The following is a 20,781-nucleotide window of genomic DNA, read 5'->3' as shown; positions in this document are numbered from 1 at the left end:
CTGCTGATAGTTCAAGACTGTTAGTGGTTACCTGACTATTTGACAGAAAACATTTCCTCTCCTTTATTTAACCTTTGACTCATGAATGTAAAAGTTTTATCAGAGCTGTAGTAGAAGCACCGGTGAGGTGGAAGTCTACTTATGGCAATAAGGTTATGCCTGATTTTGAATAAAAGTCTGGGCTCCTGCCTTGTGCCTCATTTGGCTTAAAAGAAAATGGTAAGGACGTTTTTAATTAGCCATGAAATATTTGGGGCTCTTGCTTTTGTGACAGGCAGTGGCTGTACTTTTAAATAAAGACCACTGTATTCTTAAACAAGGAATACATATCTGTTAGAACAATATGGCATATATCTTGATGTTTTTCTTTATTATGGGAGAAGTGTTTTGTGGCAACTTAAGTGAAATTGTTGAATGTTGTTGGAGGTTGCTGTTTGTTTGGTGTGTTTGTTTCTGAAACAGTTATTGATTGTAAGGTGAACAATGCAAAGCCAATGTGTACAATTAAAGAAAAAATCAACAACAGTTTCATAATATAAGAACTGAAATTATTTTTATTTGAAGTTTAGGCTTCTAAATACATTAAAATTGAATCTTAAACCCCTGTTTTTCCTGTTTTATCTACTGTGAAGGGGCTTTGTTGATAAAATTTTGATATTTTTTTTTTTGTAAGAAAGCTAATTAATTATGCACTGCTCTGCTCAAATAATTGTATGGATACAGGTATGATGGTCAGATCTTTCTTTTAATGGGCTTCAATTTTGACTTTATCTGTTGTTCAGGTACATATTACTGTGACGGTTTTGAGTTAAGAGTAACATATTACAGGTCTCCTCTGTTAAATTCAACCATTTCAAAATTGTTCCTTGCGGACAGTGCAGTTTTGACATGAAAAGAATTGTTACCCAACCTAACGTATGTCAGTGGACATTTGAGGTGCTAGATGAATTTTTTGTACATAGACAGAAACAAACACTAAATAATTTTGTAGCCTTTGCTAACTGGACAAGCTAAGAAGATTCTGTCAACTGTAATGCTTCTGGTTTTAGTTATTTCACACAAAGTGCCACATCCAGTGCTCTATCTAATACAATTTACTGGATAAAGATGTAAAGCCTGTATCATGGCAACATTCATCAATGAATAAATTTGTTTACTATAATAGACCAAATAAATTAGTAGCTTTATTAACAAATGTGCTTGCAAAATCAGAAACGTGATACATGAGGAGACAGCCTTGAGGATGTTACAAAAAAAAAAAAAAAGAGGCTTGTATTTGGTGTCATTAAATTGAGAATCTAAATTGCCACCTGATAGCTGTGTTTATTATGAACAAACACAACCTTTGTGCTTAATTTTGATTGTGTGTTGTATGTGCACACATACAAATGAAGTCTTTATTGTTTAAGAAAATAAAAACTGTAATAATTCCTTATTATACAGAATTAATACCAATTAGGAAATACATAAAAGAAAAATATAAAGGAAAGGTTTTTTTTGTTTTCTGGTAGATCTTTATAATAATTTGTTGCACTAAGAGCAGTATAATTAAAAATATTGACAAAAACTTCTGCAATTAGACTGTGCTTTTGAAGAACTGAAGATTATGTGGAAGTGAAACAAAGAACAGGTCTCAGTGGCCTTTGGTTTCACGCCACATATGTAATGTAGCACTTATTTTGATTTCTTTAATTTTTCATGTTTAAGAGGCATGTTGAAATCATATTAACTTTCTGTCTGTGGTTATGAGGCTTAAAGCAATTATTTTTCCAGTCGTTCAGCTTGGAAAGGAAACTGGCATTTTAAAACTATGTTCAATTACCCAGGTTTTATAATGTTTTTCTTTGTGGTTTTGTTACATGAAGACATGGAAGTGTATCATCAACCTGATTTTGCTAAGGGCAGAAATTCATCTATGAGGACTCTGGTCAGCATGCCTTGCTGTAGAAAAGAAAAAAATCTCTTGGCTATCTGCTAGGGTTCATTAATTTCCAATAATGAATTTGACCTTTTTATGCATAGACATAAAAGTTGCATTTACATTTTCTTTTCACAGTAAGAAGGGAGTTAAGATCATAGATAGAAGAAAGAAATACGGTCAATATTGTATTGAAGCAGGAGCATTCATTTTTATAGAATGCTGTTAATAAATGTGCATTAAAGAAAAGGATCAAGTAAGATTTTAGAGTAGTCTGCTGCAAAATGTACTGGGTAATGTACACTGCTAATGCAGAGCTGACAGCAAAATAATGGAAAGCTTTTAGATCATCTAATCCATTTGTGTGTCCCGTGTTATAATAACACTTTGCAATTTATATCTAACCTCGTGCCTTGACTTGGACAAAGTGCTAGAAGAGTGTTTCAGTCCCTGCTGGAACTCTAGACTAGTAGAACTGTTCAGTAGCCCTGTTGCGGGTACTCTCAATGCTGTAGTGAACAATTTTGTTTGCCTACCTAAACTGTCTTTCCATGACATGTAAAACCAGGTTAACATGATTTTGGATGATAATAAAGCAGGAGTCCTGAATGGAAGAAAACCCAAAGATCAGATGTTTTAGGTGCTGTTATGATGGGGGGGTTTTACAAGGGCAAGCAGCATTCTTACTTGTAAGCAGTGAGTGGCCTTACACAGGTGCAGTAAAGTAAATTTTATTATTATATAAGAATATATTGAAAAACAAATGTAATAATATCACACCTTAACTACTGTCAACAATACTAAGCATTAAAAATGTCTGTTAGTATTAAGAGGTTGGTGTAGCTTTGATTAATAGCCAATACAGTGTATGGTAAAGTGTGATAAAGACATTAATGCAGTGGCTCTAAAAGAAATCATTGCCTCTGTGCCAGAATAAATTAATGATTTATTTTTTTTTATAAGAATGAGCAGTTAAGCTTTTATGAGTAGCAAAATAAGGTTGCTAGAAAATGCATAATTTTAGCTACATTCAGATTATTGCTTTCCTCTTTTTCTGCCCTAAGAATTAGGATCTGTTTCTAAAGCCTTGCCAGCTGTGTGCTGAGAGCAGAGGTGTTACAAGGAAAACACAACCCTTCATTGGACTTGCTGTACAAAAGTAGACTTGGCTTCTCTACCAGCCAGGTTTTCCACTAACTGATTTCCTTTTCCTATGAGGGAAAACATTTAGTTTTTGCATTTGGGGCTTTTTCAGTTGCACTTAGCAAGTTTCCAGAAATACATAAATTTGAAAATTTAAAGTCTGTCCACAAGACATGCTAGAGCTTTTAAGAAATGCATTGAAAGTGTGTCTGTGGATTTACACTGCCCCAAACAACAAAGTGTGTAGTATTGTTATACATGGGTATGAAATGTAGTAAAAACATTTCAGGCTTTATTTCCTTCCCAGCCCCCCTTCTAATCTCATACAACTGATATTAACTTTACTATTGTTATTTTAATAGTGTTCTTTGTGATAAAAATCTAACAGACATGAGAATGATGTAATTTGTAAATAAGGAGTAATTTATGCTGGTACTGTTTAGTTTACCAGACTTATTACATCTGTATCATAGGCTTACATAGTGATTGTGAAAAGTTCTGAAACATGTGGTCACTAATGATGTCACTGTTAAAGGTAACTGTTCTGTAAATAGGTGACAAAAATGGAACTAATGCCACTTTGTTGGACCTTCTTTTCTCATGCTCTTCAGTTATGTCTTATTTATCTTGGATTCTGTTGAATTCACTGGGAGTGTTGCACACATATGGGATGCAGACTTGCGTTAAAAGTCTATTAAATATTCATATAGCAATGTGCTGTGTGTTTACAATATTGGTGGATGCTCTCTTAGTTTTAGAAGTTAATTCTATCCACAGAAGTTACTTTATAGGGAGACCAATATTCTTACCTACAATGTGACACCTATAGTATTGCATAGCATTGCACCACATGTCAATTATGGGATGTCTGATCTGCCCAGGTAAAACTATTATTTTTTCTCCAGGGAAGCAGCAGTTCTGGCAGTCTACCAGGTACAACTGGATATAGAATTTCAAAACTGTAAATAACATAACAACTGAAAGCTGTAACAATTAAAGATAATAGGAATGTAATTTGGCAATGTTTAAAATGGTTTTTGGTGCCTTCAAAATAGTGAGAAGTGAAAGTATTATGAGTTAATCTACACTTAATGAAAGTAGGTGTCCAGCATAAAGAAACATAGCTTTCCTACTATCACAGTTGTATCATTACATTTGTGGCAAAAAGTTTTATATGCATTTTATTTATATGTTCAAATATTATAAAAATGTGCAATTCTGAGTAATTGTAGTAGTATTTTATAAACACTGGAAAAAATACATGGATATTTTATTAAAATGCTTTTTCCCCTCCTGCTTTAGTTACCTACCATGGTTTGAGGTCTACTACAAGCTCCTAAATACCCTGGCAGATTATTTGGCTAAAGAACAGGTAATGTTAGATGTAATACTTTTTTGTGTAAAATATTTTTCTTGATATAATAATCACCATTTGAAGCCCTATAAAGCGATTCCATACTGTTTATAATTTTAGTGGAATTTAGAAGCAAGTTTTAACATTCATTTCATATTAAAATTCTAAGAATCTGAACATACAGCTGCCACCGTCATTTGGATCTCAATCGTAAAAGCTGCTGAGAATTTACCTTTATAAAGTGTCAGTCTTAGCATAAACAAGTCTTGGGTGAAGTGTGAGCAAAGTGTCACATCGCTGGAGATCTGCATGATGTACTGATTGTAAACTGTAGAACTCTGGAACTATCTGATTATCAGTTGCAAACACTTTTTTTCTTAACTGCATAAAATATGATGTACTGTTTCACCCTTCACATTAACTAAAAACTACCTCTTGTAATTCTGTCATTTCAACTAGCAAGACAAAATTACTTGCAACATTTGGTGAAGAATCATGATAGTTTAGTTTGCATATGCATGAGCAATTGGACATATTCCGGGATTATGCAGGAAGGGAAATACTGGCATCTGTCTTCACTGAGAACATTAAAACTATACCTTTCTGCTTTAACTATATTAGTGTACTAGGTTGTAATTTTAAAAAAAACATCAATAGTCAGCCATATGATGTAGACTGGAAAAGCTGACGTTTCAATAATATATGAACTATAGAATAAATAATTATTGTGCAGTAGAGTAAATGGCCTGTAGAGGTTGGTAATAATTTATGTAAAACGAAAAAGCAGTAGGAAGGTTTTGGGTTAGCTGTGTTTAAAGTTAAGTGTGGGATACAATTAGATCTTAGAAATTGTGTAATGAGACTTTTGGCCCTGATCTCACTGTAATAGTAATTATCTTCTTTTTTTAAAGTTATGTTTGACAGAAGTGGTAGGGATTGTTGTCTCCCCCATTTCTTGATCACTGGTTCTGGCATTGCAGCTATTACTGGAACCAGTTTAAGTTGCTGGTTTAAAAGTTTGTTGTCCTGTATGCTGAGAAAACTGTTTTGATGGGTCAGAAAGTTTCAGCAGTGTACACAAATATTTTGTAGTGTTGCCTAGTGCCTCATCTGTGGTTGAGGGGGCTGTTGGAGAACATTGCTTCCTCCTAGCCCTGACACTGTTAATCTGACCATGAGCTAGACCTAAGGTCTTGTTTACTAGTATGAGATTAGTAACATCATCATTCTTGCAGGGACGTGCAGAAGTAAAATCAAACAATATTTAAAAGCTGTCCCTAGCCTGTCACTGATATTTTTGGTTTTACTTTGACAACAAAAATAATTTCATCTCCATGAACAAAACCCTAAACCAAGCAAAACTCCAACCACATCTCTTTCCCAAGTAAAAGTCTCTCTTAGAGATCATGGCAGGGAAATCTAGTTAAGCCTGGTAGGTACATGTATTTTTAGTAAACCTTATTAACTGTTTTATGTGCTCTGATGAATCATTAAAAAATATATGATATAGCTGTGTAGCAGCTGCACAGTTAGTGAGACTTGGAATAGACAAATATAGCTAGCAGTTTCAGGAATATGTCCAAGATGCACAGAGAAGCTATACATGTTAACATCATTTTCAATTGCAAATAATGTGATTAATTTAAGGAGTATATGGGGAAATATGTAGGAGATTGAATTAACTTGCAGATACAATAATTTCCTGAGATACAAAACTGGCCTGAATTTTATACTTAATATTTAAATACTTCCCTGCAAATTGCAATTGTCTTTCTCATGAAATACACATATCTTTGTCAGTATAAAGTTTTGATGTGTAGTAAATTATAATTGGGTCAGTTTTCATGCAATAATTAAGAACCTTTTAAAAATATTCCCTATAGGAAAATGACTCAAATGATTTGTTAAAGTCATTGTATAGCCATCCTGTGCCAAAGGCGAATGCTTTAGTCAGTTTAAGTGTGGTAAGTATTCTCTTTTTGACTCCTACTCCTATTACTGACTGTAAAATAAGGTTGAAACAAAACCAAAAAAATATCCTTTGTGAAGAGTAAACTTATGTTGCTTTCCATCATTAATTGGCTTGGATAACCTCTTATTTTTTTTCTTCTTCCTCTGTGCAGAATAGCATTTCTCTGTCTCCTATTTTCTCTTAATGTTATAGCCATAAAAAGCAGAGATTTGAATTTTGCTCTATGGATCAGAAAGTAAACTGCAGTGGGATCTGGCAGTGCTAGAACTACTTTTTTTCTGCTTCCAGCTGTTTTATGTAGATAATTTTTGATTTCTCCTGCTGTGAAGCAGGAGACACTAACTCTGTTTTATTGCCTCTTATGGCAGAGTGGGTAGACTTGTAGGACTGGACAAAAACCTGTGTGAGCTGGCTTCTTTCCCATCTTCCTATCCCTTCTTCCTAGTTTTGCTTAATCATGGAAAAATGCTGTTGGAAAGATGGCAGAATTACATGAAACTTTCAGCACATCTAGGTGAAAGATCGTGTCCACGTCTAGCTTGCTTTTGTGCTCTTTTTGTGATGTGGGAGTGGACAGTGATAGTACGGCAGGCTGATGTTGCCACTGAGACATCAAAAAATAAGCCTGTCACCGTTACTGTTCCTGAAGTTTTTAACAGAAGTAGAATATGTATGCATGTTTAAAAACATTTGTAGAGCCTGCATGAAATGTAAAGCTGATATAGAGCCTCTACTGTCTTCAAGACACTGTTTGTGGTCACAGCATCTGTACAATTACTGCCCACATAAGTAACTGTGCAAATAGCCATTTCTTAATTGAACTATTACAGTTTGCTGGACACTGGAAGAAGTGATCTTGTAAAAACTTCCTTTATGTACATAATAAGCGATCATTAGAATATTTTATCTTGACCTTATTTGTGTCATTTCCTGGTTCTTTAAACTCCTTTGCTTTAGAAGTCAGTCCAATACTTTGCTTAAAGTAAGCACAGGCTCTAGAAAGTGTCTGGCCCTACTATGAAGGCATACAAAAATGGAGAGTCTACCATTTCCATTCCAGTAGCTGCTGCTTAACATAATGCTGCCTTTACTTGTTACTCTTCTAATTCCTTGTTACGCTTTTTTCACCAGGCTATAGCAGCCTAATATTTCCCCCCTTGAGCAGTGCTAATCTACTGTATCTGGAAACCCTTCCAGTCTTGTGTGTTGTTTTTCACCTGAACCATGTGCTGGGTTTTGAGGCTGCAGTTGGAATTGTTTCTTTTGTTAAGTTATTCCTTTCTATTGTCAGTGTAATATCTTAAAATGATTTTTCAATTCATGGTACCTTTACCAAGAATACTATATATCAGAGAATAATTTGCCATCACTAATTACAGTATTATAAATAATTTGAATTTGGCAACACTAAGATGATTTTAAAAGTCATTTAAAAATCCTGCTGTGTTTCAGAGGGATCTAGAAATGTTTTAAAAATAATTTTCCTTGCACTGTGTGTGAAGTGTTACTGCCAGTCAGCATCAGCGTTGCAGTTTATCTTACGTAGAACCTGCCTGCCTCAGAACCAATGTTGTGATAAATGTGGAAATGGATGTGGTGAATACAGCTGACAACACTGGAATAACAAATGGCTTGGAATAAAGTTGCCACTTGCTGGTTTTATTTCAATATTATCTGACATGAATTTTTTTCTTCAGTTGTGTCTTGCTTTGTAATCTTTTTAGCTGAATGATGATTTTCTAATTAGAGACCTCTTGCCAAATGCTTGGCTGCAGGTACAGCCCAGTAAACACTGTGGGTTCAGATGAGGCTGAGCAGGAAGGAGTAGGTTAGCCTAAATCAGAATGCTTGTTAGATCTACAGGCATCTCTGGTTTTGTAGTGCTCAGTGCTGCAGGGAGCAGGGAAATGTTTATGGCCACTTCCAACTCTAATCTTGTGTGCCTAGTCTTTTATATTGATGTTCTTTTCTTACTCCTTCTATATTGTAGATAAACTAGACTGGAACTGTCAGTAGTAATAGAGATACAAAGAAGTTACAATTTCAAAAATAATTGATATCGTGAGGTGGCTTTTCACTGTGCTGGGGTGTCTAGTTAAAATTTCATGACGCAGACTTAATGAGATCCCTCTCACCATTTACTCAGGTATGCTGCAGGGTAAGGCTCATAGACACTGAAGCAGAGTTTAGATGACAGACTACAGTGGTACTTAGGATTGCTTCTATATAATAATCCATAAATTATGGTCAGTATCTGGACACATGGGGTATCCGAGTAATCCTTGGTTAGGCGGACACCGAAATGCCTTGATCCAGTAAAGGACCAAGTTCTACTCTCACCTGTCTGTCCCAGTAACAGATATTCTGCAGCTGATATTTATGAGGGATGATCACTCATTCTATGAAATCTGAACTTAAATATAATTGGGTCACTTTTATTTTACCCATAGAGGATTTTTTTCCCTCCTTTTTTTTTGTTGGAAGAGCTAGCTAATTCAAGTCTGAATTTGAATGGGGGAGGACACAAAGAAAAAAAATGTATATTCACCCAGTATTTTAAACACAGACTATTACAAGCATTTAGAGTCACCTTTAGACTTTTTATTAGAAAACTAAAAAGTCAATTATTCAATCTTTCTCTCATCTTGCATAAGAACCAAGAGATGATTTTTGCAAGTGAGCAAGTTTTGAAAAAACAGCCTTGTCTTGTATCGGTGAGTGTAAAAGGCACTGACTACCTAAAGTCTATTGTAATTAAAGAAATAATTACTTGCTGTAGGATATCTCTTTTGATTTCAGGCTTATTTATACCTGTCCTTTGGGAAATTCTGCTGCTGTCTTTAGCCTGAAAGAGCAATCTAATAGTAATGTATCTATTCTGTTTAAATCAATCTAACTTCAGAGCTGTGTGTGTGCATATAATTATTCTTTTGTAAAAACTGCAACCAAAATCAAACCCTTAAATTAGTGAACAAAACTTGCATTTTCTAGTGTCCCTTTTTAGAGAAAACTTTATACAGGACAGCAACAATTAATTTAGTATCTCTTCCAAGGTCGTACATCTTCCTAAGGGAGTTTGCAAAGATGTACAAGGACTCTGTACCACATTATTTTTGCTGCTTTATGACTTTTAATGACTGCAGTAATGGGTTCTTGATTCTCATAGTTCTAACTTACTTTTCTGTTTAATGAGTGAAATATTATTACTTTGTTAATTATAAATAATCACTTCTCTAAGTTATTAACTTAATTACTCAGAAATCTTTTGATAAATATTCTGTGACCTTATTACATGCAATAAATAATTTTCTGTCCTCACTATACTTCTGAAGAATGTAGACATTCCATTAATCTGAATATTTTCCTGTTCTTGATGAGATACAAAAATCTTGGCTTTTTTCTGTTGATGCAAAACAATAACCTGGGATATTGATTGTGTATGTGCTATGATATTTATGGGATGACTTTTTAAGCCATTTTATTTTCTTAAATTTTTAACTATTGCCAAATGGCCTAATTTGTGGGAAGACTTTTCTCTTGAATGTATCAAGCTTATTAAATAAGTCTCCTATACAGAGTTAATAGTATTAATATTTTTTTTTGCTTGAAAAAGAGACACACTTAATATCTTTTAGATTTTATGTTTTGGTATATCTTTTTTGAAGTTTGTCTTGAAAACAAACTATGTCTTTGTGCTGTTAAATATAATTTTTAAATACACTGTAAAACAAAGTGCAAAAAATGTTAGAATTTCATTGAAAATCAAATAAAAGCTAAAAATCAATAATTATCACATTCACTTAGTATACATGTAAGATTTTTTGTCCTTCCCAATTTTGACTATGCAAAAATGTCTTAAAGTTATTGAGCTAAGTCCATGTTTGGTAACTACTAAAAACACCAGATTAATGCACGTAATTTAAATTACATCTGTTTTTAGTTTAATCTGTTTTATATGTATATCTTAAGATGCATAAAATTGCTAATGTATTTCGTAAATGACTATGGAATCTCAAGCTGCCAGACCTTGCATTTCTGTCAGCTCTTACTTGATTCAAATATATTTGGAAAGAGAAGAGAATGTATATCAAGTAATAATATTTCTATTCTAATTACCTTCCTCATGTGAATTATTTTTCCTTTTCCATTCTCAATTTACATTTTATCCTTTAAACTTTTTTTTGTTGCAATTTTTAAATCAATGCTTACATTAATCAATGCTACTCTCAGGCTTGTGACAACATTTTAAGGCTGGCTTAATTTCAGTGTTATTTCAAAACTGCAGGCCAGTGTTTGTTCCCTTGGTTTGAGTGCTGTGCTGAATGAGAGCTTGTTATTTTGTGTTGCAATCTGCTTAATTTTTTGTCTAGTAGTGCTAAGAATGCTATTGGGGAAAATGGCTATTTGCTTAAATAAAGATGGGGTTGGAAATCCTAAATGCTAGATTTTTTTTAAAACAGAAATTTTGGGTACCGTCTGCATAAATAATTAATTATTTTCCCCATTGATTAGCACTCGTATTTCATTACTCCTGATACAACTGGATTGCCAACAATCCCTGAAAGTGTGAGTATGAAGTTTCTTTTTTAAATATTTAGGGTAAGTATCAACCTCATTGTGTGGGTAGGGCTGAACTGCTTTTATCAATAGATGTTGGTTGTTTGGGTTGTTTTGTTTTTTTTTCCCAAGGCTCTGTTTAGAACATTATTGATGTCTATTATTACAACCTCCAACTAGTATTCACTGTTGCATTATCATTAACCAGTTTTAAAGCATTAACATGGCATTTTTTACCATTATCAACCCTTTGTTTGTGATTACTTTTCTTGTTTACATTTATTTGGAATGTTTATGTAAAATATATTCTACTTCTGTACCTTGTGTCATTTGACCTTTCCTTCAAGCACTGCATTGCTATATTCCAAATGCAGCTATTAAGATACAGTTACTTTTTGTGTAAGAAGGCATTGTTTCAGGCTTTCTGAAAATGTGCTGTACCTCTTAACTTTTGGAGATAAGCATGCAGAAATGGTGGTGGTTGTTAGTGTGTTTGTTTTTTTATGAAGACTTGCATTCAATAGATGCTAAGTCCTTGATGGTTCTGTGGGTAGACTGCAAATGTGAAATCTCAGATCACATTCTGTAGGATGTGTTTAGCTGGATAATATCTAAGGAAAGAGCTTATAAACTTTCTGCTTTCCACTCTTGCATTGAAATTTGGAATTGAATATGGAAGTATAGATGTGCGTTTTTACTGTCAAGTCACAGCTCCCTTCTGAAAGTTAAGCTGCTGGGGGCTCACTACAGTACACAGGCAGCACTTCAGAACTCGTTGCTGGTAGATCTTGTGGTGTCTCTGTGGGAAGCACAGCCACAGGGTGCTGGTGGGCCATGAGGCCTTGGCTGCTGAGGGGTGGAGGGGCAGGCGTCCGGAGCCGCCCCCAGCTGAGGGGAGCTGGCCCGTGGCCTCCTGGGGCAGCGGCTGAGGGGCTGCAGGCTGAGGAGGTGAGGGGAGGGAACGGAGCCAGGGAATCCCAGCCTGGAATGGAGCGGGAGAGGAGGCCCTCAGGTAAAGCTGTGGTGCTGGGAAGGAGTCCATGCCAGGAAGCTGGAGGGGATGGTGTGACCCTTGCTGCATCCCAGAAACTTAGAGAAAGTTGCTTGGGGAGAAGAGGAAAGAGAGGGCCCTTGTTGCAAGGCCTCTTTTGTCAGGACGGGGCTTAGTTTTGAAATATTTATTTTCATCTGTTTCACCATACAGGTGGAATTCCTGTATTTTAAAGTATTTTCATATTCTAGCTTATTACTTGGGGTTCTAATAAAGCACAACTTTGGAGGTTAGGAGGTGTGTTCTGTGTTCAACCTGAAGTGTGAGGAAGCTTCACTCTGTGGCCTCTGGCCTGTGGAGGATCTTGCGATGGTACCGCTCTGGATGTATTCTTCTGGTTCTGTGGAAAAAAAGGAAAAATAATTTTCAAGATACCTTTCTGTAATTATCTTTTACTCCCATTTATGAAAGTCTTATCCTTCTAGTATGAATCAAAATAGAGGGATACTAATGAAGGGTTAGAACATGCAGGGACTGAAGAGATGAGGTGTAAGTATAGTAACTTAGCAATTAATCTTATTCTTTGTTGTAAGAATCACTTATTTTGGTGACAGAAACTTTTTGGATGTAATGTAGAATAAATTATGACTGTATCCCCAAGATATATTGGTCTGTAGTATGTTGCAAGCTCTCTTTACCACAGCTTTTGCCACACAGAATCAGTGTACCATAATCAACTACAGTGTTAGTGTTTGAGGTAAATTGGACTCCAGTTCTTATGGTGCATCAACCTCTTACACATTAAAAGTAGCATTTGAAAGACCAGAGTTCCTTTTTAAAAGGAGTGTTTGTAGCCATAGAACTCTTGGTTTCCTCTCTTCCAGAATTTTATGCTGCACAGACTAGGAATAACTGTATACTCTGTGTCTTCAAATTAGTAATTTATTTCTGAATGTACATGAAACTTCATCATCCATTGCATCTTCATCTGTTTTTTCAGTATCTTTTGCAATATATCCAAAAAGGAGGTCAACCTTCTGGCCATCATCTGGGCTTTAATTAAAATTAGGTTTTCATATAGTAGAGTCTGTAAGGAGATAAGGCAGCAGACAGTGAGCAGGACCTCTGCCCCATGTCACACTCCCTGATGATGATGGGTCATGAGCTGGAGGTGCCAATGCCACCATCGTATCACAGCAGTCGAGGAAGACTGAAGCCTTCGCTGCTTGTCTTGCCCTGGCTGTTTATTCAGGGGTGCATTACCTTGCTGCCACGGGTTGGCCACATCCAGTATAGATTGTCAGTTCCATGGTTCAGGTTTAGGTCCTTGGGCTAGGGACAGCTGATAGACCTCCTGCATTAACATTTGGTAATATATTGTTCCTGAGGAGAGACAAGAAAGAGACCTGGTTTCAGATATGATAATGAATGTGTGAAATGAATTTTTTTTTGTATTCTGGAGGTCTCTTAGTGTATTTTCATATGTATTTACAAAAGTTTGCTCATTTCCTATGCTTTTTTTGCTGGTAGCTGTTTTAGTTTATTCAGAACTTGTCTGTCTCTGGTGTTGTGCCATGGGGAAATACTGTGAAGTTCAGCTGGAACACAGAGATCCTCCCACTGCCCCAGGCTTTTTCTCTTATTTCCCCCTCTTTTGTGTTGTCTGAACTTATAAGTAAGAGATGCTGATGACTTTGCTTTTCATTAAACCCCGCAGTGGGGATGGCAGTGGCTTTCTTCTTAGGGGTGAAAAGAGTGGCTGCAGGAAGGCCCCACTACCTTTCACTAGTGCTGCTGACCATTTGATGTCCTGATGCATACAGCTCAAGCAAAAGCTTGGTGGTTTTCAACAAGCTGTTTTGCTGTACTTGAAGTAGAATAAAATGTGTTGACTTTGGGAGAGCCTGGCAAACAGTTTTATTGTGAATGATCGAACAGTTACTGAAATGGTGGAAGGTCCGTTCCTGGGTTGGAAGTAATGGTTATCTTAATAGCATCTGATGCTATTGATAATATTTTTTTTGAAATTTAAAAAAAAAGGGCAAATCTAAATTCACAAGGATAATTAAATTAGGAAAATATCAATAACTTACACCAGTGTTAGTTTTTCATTGGCTTTAAAACTCAATTGATTATTCCTAAAGCATACACAAAGCTTTAATGCAAATGGATTTATTTCATAGTTTTGGGTTGTTCTTTTCCCACCTAGTAATTGGACAAAATATTTTTGTAAGTAATATATAAAATATGCATGTAGCTACTAATGTTGCTATATTGTTAACATTTTATTTATTTAAACAGAGAAACCTCACTGAATATTTTGTTGCTGTGGATGTGAACAACATGCTGCAACTTTATGCCAGTATGTTGCATGAGAGACGAATCATTATTACCTCTAGCAAACTAAGCACTGTAAGTACTTCACACATCTCCTTTTAAGTAGAATTTATTGAATGTTTCACAAAATGACCTGCAGACCTTTGTGGTTTTAGATATGTTCCATGTGTACTTATAAGACAATATCTACATACTTTTCTGATATATGGTTTTAGTCTGGCTCTTGAAGTACAAAAGTCTGATTTATATAAGACCTACTCAGATACATTAAGTCAGGTTAATTATTTTTCTTATCAGGAGATGAGAGTTCTTTAACTCTCCCGAGTTCATTTCTGTGCCTTCTAACCTGAAAAGAATTCTTAAGGGCTATTATAAGATCTTTATTATTCACTTGTGGCTTATTCCATTGGAGCTACTTGAAAGAAATCAAGGGTCCATAATAATAGCTATCCTAACCTGGTAATAGGTAGATTCCTCTTTGTTAGAGTGGTTTGGGAGTGCATACTGTAATAGCTCTGATTTGGAGCAGCTCTTCAGACTGATAATAGTGTACAACTCAAAATAGAATTTTTTTTAATTAAAGATTTTAGGCTACTGCCTACCTGAAAATGTTTGGTTTTCTGCCTCCTCCCTTTGGTTTTCTACCCCCACGCTACTCCCCCTGGCTTCTTCCCAGTTAGCCTGCTTAATAAAAGGAATTTGTGTTTTATTTTGAAAGTATACCTAAATATTCAGATTTTATGTTGTTTCACTCTTCACAGAATCTAAGAGTTTTTAAAATATCCTATATTTTGAAAATATTCCCAAGGTTAATTTTGCATTAGTACCAGACTGTCACTTTATAACCAACTTTTATCATTGAATGTATTTGTTATGCAGAATCTTTATCCTGTTATGCAGAGTCATTAAAAGTACCTTTTTTTTTTTTCCAACAGTATTGAGAAAACATTTTATTAAGTATGCTTTCTATGGTGGACAATCAGCTCTGTGTTCTTCAACACTGCCAATTGTACTACCAAATGAATAGTTATTTCCAACCCATAGGTAAAAAATTGGATATAGTACTAAAAATTAGTCTTTTAATCAACTTGCATGTGCCAATTTCCAATACAAACATATGCATGTAAGGAGTGAGACTTTTTGGATTATAAAGAGTGGATAAAACCCCTTTGCATTCTTTTGAGTTGAAAGTAAATTGAAGATAGAGAAGATCTGTATTTGCCAAAAAAGGCTGACAGGTTTTACAGTTCTAGGTGGTATTAGCAGTTATATTAGCTGGCTAATTATTTTAAAACACCACAGTTTTGGATCCCTGAAACTGCAGTCATTTTTGCAGTTGGAGAAATGCACAAAGACAGTGCTTTGGAAGTGGTTTACAGAATACAGAACTAAGTTAGTCCACAGTGATTGGGGAGCAAAGGAAACATGGAATCATAAAAGCAGAGGCCACATGGATGACTGAAAACCAGAGAAATAAGTAGTGAATGAATTTAAGCAATCTTCAAAATTACTAATCTGTGATATATTTTTTCAACACAAAAGATTTTACTTACCGTAGGAAAACTCTTTATTCTATCACACCCTCCCCCAAAATGACTAGGGGGAGAACTCGGCATTTAAGAGCACCCAAATGAGTGAAGAGTCTTTGAAAGAAAAACCCCTTTCAAAGAACCTGGCTTAGTAGAAGTTAACATGATTTAGCAAAACCATGGAATCAAATTGCTGTATTTAAAAAAATATCAAAAAATACATTATATAAATAGCTCAGCTCCAGTGGTGCTCCAGTCAGACCTCTTTTACTGCTCCAGTAGAGAGGTGACAGGAGTCATGATGGCAGCTCTGTGCCTGTGAAAGACTCATTCTGCAGGTGGGCACGTGTCCATCAGCTTAACACAATTGAGAATTATACTCGTAGCCTAGATTTGGATCCACTTGAGACTTGTTTTTGTTAGGCTGAACATCTCAGCTGATCTCTCTTGCTATGATATGACAAGAGAAGAGAAGGTATCAAAATCACACTGTGCTGATCTGGACCGTCTGGTTGCTGTGTTCATATTCCAAGGTTTTGGAAGTCATTACACAACAACAGCTGTAATATGCTGGTTGTAAGAAACTTGAACTTTGTTCCAAAGTGAGCTGTTTGCTCCATACCTTTTCTTGAAGTAATAGTCATCTTGATAGTGTCCTCACTTGAAAATAATGTATATCGCTTCCCTGGACAAGGATAGGGCGTAATAGCAGATAACTTTGGTGGCATTTGGACTTCCTGAAGAACGTCCCTAAGCTGTGAATGTTTTTTTTCTGGTTATTTTTTCAGTCTGCTAGCATTACATAAGTCATAGCCGTATGAAATTACTGCCACATCATGTTGGATCCATTTTTGATACAGGACTGCATAAATTTTCACTTGCACTGGTGAGTTCTGATAAAACAGAAAAATCAGGAACTCCAGTGAGAACTGCTATCTGCTCATCTCTTTTATAACCAGAACAGGATTTATGTGAGGCTTTCTTCTTTACAGAGCAATAAACTTCAAGAAGTATATAAAACGCTTTTGAGAATCTCCTGTAAGAATTCAATTGAATTGCCAAGAATGATTAAGTGTGGTTTTTGGATAAGATATTTTTTCTTTAAAATGTTAGATTGCTTAGTATAATACAAATAAGAAAGTGGAGTATATTTGGATATCAGCATTTGGTAAATCTGTGCTCTTTTACTGTTGTGAGCAAAACAAAGCAGACTGGTACTAGGTGTTGCAAAGGTTGTGTTTTAATATTTCTAAATTACAGCTTGCTACTTGAAGAGAGTGTGTTCAAAAATAGTGCTATCAAGTGCAACTTTCTGTTAAGGGAGTTGTGCCTTATCTTTGGGGTTAACTGAATATCAAGTGTTTATGTCAGTTCATGAAGACTGGGTTGTGATGTCACTGTGTTATCAGCTCTGTTTCGGTTCACTATCTCAGGGCAGTGCCTGATAACAAAAGGCATAATTCAAGGCCTTGCTCACTTTCTCCTCACCCTTCTTGTAGGGAGTCAGGAGTGGAAAACTGCACTTAAGTACAGAAATGCTTTGTCTAGCATTTCTGCCCTCTAAATGTCATTACACTTAAGTAAGAGATTAGTCCTGTTAGGGGAAAAAGGTTTACTTTGGATGAAAAAGAGACCGGAAAAGAAGGTTGTCTATTTTAGGCTGTTGAGTACAGTTTCTTAATATTTTTTTAAAAAAGGAAGAAAAAAGATAAATACCATTTTATCCTGAGGCTGTGTTTCAGCTGTCAGCTTGTATTTTATTTCAGCCAAGCAGGCTTTGCTTTATATGCATCTTCTGATTTTTGCAATTGTTTTGTGTTCTTTAGATCTTTCTTTAAATTTATTTTCTTTGGTTTTGCCTCCTTTAAGAATTCCTTTGGTGGAGATCTTTGTCCACTTGCCCTACCGTTTACTACCAAGATATAAGTGGAAACATCCTACCATTCCTTTCTGTTGTAGCTCCTGGGTGATTATTTGCACTAACTGTTGATTCTTTTATTAGTTTGACTTTCCAAACACTTTAATAATGTGATTATCACCAGCCTCACAGCTTGCTTCAGGCTTAGTGTTAGACTGCGATAGATTCAGCTAGCCTGAGGATTATGCTCTGTGAGATCTGTTTGTAGCAAAAATTACCATTTCTGGCTTTTGAACAATGAAACTATGAAAGAGAAACAAATTATATGGTTTTGGATTAAATGAAAGGATAAATGAAAAAAAAGCACTGATCTTTTCACAGAGGTGGATGTTAGTTGTTTCACTTGAGCTGTAAAGGAAAGACCTTTCCTAAATGTCATGTTGTGTGTTCTTGCACAGCACTGTTTTCTCACACATCACTGCATCTGTGTATATTCTTATTAGTTGCGTGGAGCTGTATGAGTTTCAGTCCAAATAATTTTTTAATTCTGTCTTTCTATAAATTATTAAAGTGCTAGGGATGGCTTTTCCAGGAAGGCTGAACTACAGCATTGATATTATGCACGCTGGAGGCAGGCCGTAGATGTTTCGGCCCCAAGTGCACCTGCTGTGGTAGTCTACCAGAACATCTTACCACACTCTCATGTATTCAAAGCAAAGGAATAAATCATGATTTTACAACAGTGCATCAGTTGACTTATTGCTGTTTTGTGACCGGAGGAAGGAAGGATTGCTGTTTAAAGCCATGTCATTGGTTCTCAAGTCACTCAAGCATGAAAGCTTGTCATATGCCTCTGTAATTGTACCTCACTGGTCTTTTCCTAACTAGTCAGCTGGGGCTGTGCATTTTGTCTCAAACACCCGGCTGGCCAGTGTCTGACAGGAGCTTTCTCATCATCCTGTCAGTAATAATGCTAACTAGAGTGTGTCTTCTGCAGTGTACACCGGCAGGTGGAAAGGATGCTACACTTTAAACCAAATGTATAAATGTTATCTCCATTTTGACTAATATTTTTTTCAGGTAATAAAATTCTTATGTGTCTGAGAGCATGGTGATTGGTCTTTACAAAGTCCTACATTGTGCTGGCTGTAGGTTTATTTGGTGATCTCTATAAAAACAAATATATATGTCAATAAAAGACACAGGTTTTTTTCTTTTTGCCTTTTTTTTTTTTTTTTTTTTTTTATGGCAAAGGACCACTGACTATAAATTTAGACAATAATACATTTGTGGAATCACTTTTGCTTATATGCAAAGAGCTTTCTGCAGTTGCCCTCAGTCACTGCAGTGAGTTGAACTGAGTAGTGGCTTCATGTTCCTTGCCTCTTTAGTCTTGATCAGATATGGTCATGCTATCCATGGTTGCTCAGGCACTGGGGAGATGTTGAGGCTCCTTGGAGAATATAATAGCCACAAGAGAAGGCAAAACATCCCTTACTTTAAATGCACCGTCTTTGTGAGTTGCTTTGCTTCTCCTGCATTTGACCCTAAATCCGAGATTCTTGAGTTTATTCCAAAATCCTATCTCCCAAGGCAGTAATATTATCAGCTGAATCAGAAAACAGCTGTGGTGGTTGCCTTTTTCTCTCACTTCACTTGAATCTCTCTGTGGTTGTGTGTCAGATTCATGGATATGGTTAAAAAATCTGCCAACCGTCACTTTTGGCATAGGCTAGGTCACTGGGATGTGGATTTGGAGCACAGTTCATGTTAGCGTGGGGCCTGGAAAGACAGAAATCTCTTTTGTGTTTTTGTGTTTCTGATTTCAAAACTGGCTATTTAGGGAACTACTTCTGTGGTGCAAACTAAGGCTCCAAGACAGTGGAACAATTGTCTTCATACAGGCCTTCCATGTTGGAGAAAATAGTGGCACTGGGAGCTGTCATACAGCTTAGTGGTGTCCTCGCATTGCCTTATGCTGGACTGATGTTTCCAGTTCTGATTAAACCAATTATGGCATCTAAGTTGTTTCAGTTGTCCACTGCAATGCAGTATAATTTTATCTAAACATGTATTTATGTAGTACACAGCAGATCATTGTAAATCATACTATTCAAATAATTCAGAAAATGATAGGTTTAAAATTTAATTAACATCTCAAATTCCTGTGACGTGTTACATAGGGAATGGAAATGCGCAAGGGTTGCATTTAGTTCTTGGAAAACAAGAAATGGATGGGAATTTATCATTAAGTTGCAAGGCAGAACACACATTCCACTGATACTGCGCTCCCAGAAGCATAATTAGAATTCATTTTGGAATACTAGGTCAATTAGACCAATTGGTCTGGGAATAGATGAGGGGTGGTGTTTAATAACTTAGCTTTTTTTGTAGTTGAGATGTAAGCAGTCTAAGATAAACTGGGGAGAGGTGCCTGTTGTGGATGGTTGAGAACCCATTGGGCACCTGTAGGGAGTGTACTTCCAGTAATGAAATTGCTGCAATCAAAAAGCAGTTTGAATACTGAACCTGTAAAGCTCTCCCAGTCCTGAAGTTCAGAATAGTTTTCCCATTGCCACAGCATAATTAGGAGAAAGAACTGTGAAGGAATTTGTGAAGAGAAAGTGAAATGTGTGGTCAGAAAATGATTTAAATTATTTTTCTTTTAATGAGAGGGGGGAAGCCAATAAAAAGTTGTAGACTACTGTTACCTACCATCCATAAAGAAATGGTATTACTGGGTTTTAGTAAGAAAAACCAAACCAACCCAAACTCCAAACAAACAAAAAACTAAAACACCACACTGTAAATGAAAAGCAAGGAGACATGCAGACCTACAAATTAATTTTGAAGTTATTCACTTATTAGTACTTTCAGAAAAAAAAAAGTGCAAATACAAGATTAAAATAGTCTGGGGCAAAAGTTGTTCCTTTTTCCAACTCATATCATCTCTTGCAAGTCAGTAAAACCTGACACAACAATGTGTTGTGTTAGAGCCAGTGCAGGCCCTGCTGTCGACATATGCAATCTAAGAGTAGTCTCTTAAGTAGTGAGTCCTTTGTGTTTGGGCTGTATGAGTACTGAAAGGGAACGAGATTGTATTCCATTGACCAGAAATGTGC

The 20,781-nt window shown here is 35.9% G+C and overlaps 1 protein-coding gene across 1 annotated transcript in view; it reads left to right on the top strand.

Moving 5' to 3' along the window:
* Window positions 1–20,781, top strand: part of DENND1B (DENN/MADD domain containing 1B) — a 152,606-nt gene that overhangs the window by 64,455 nt on the left and 67,370 nt on the right. Inside the window, exons 6-9 of the mRNA XM_009999938.1 lie at window positions 4,364–4,433; window positions 6,299–6,379; window positions 10,900–10,953; window positions 14,237–14,347. Of these exons, the coding sequence (XP_009998240.1) occupies window positions 4,364–4,433; window positions 6,299–6,379; window positions 10,900–10,953; window positions 14,237–14,347 (316 nt within the window). The remainder of the gene's footprint in view (window positions 1–4,363; window positions 4,434–6,298; window positions 6,380–10,899; window positions 10,954–14,236; window positions 14,348–20,781) is intronic.

This window comes from Chaetura pelagica, unplaced genomic scaffold (genome assembly GCF_000747805.2).
Source record: "Chaetura pelagica isolate M959 unplaced genomic scaffold, ChaPel_1.0 scaffold246, whole genome shotgun sequence".
In the NCBI taxonomy this organism is placed as follows: domain Eukaryota; kingdom Metazoa; phylum Chordata; class Aves; order Apodiformes; family Apodidae; genus Chaetura; species Chaetura pelagica.
Note: the sequence above shows the minus strand (reverse complement) of the source record. Positions and strands in the feature narration are given on the sequence as shown.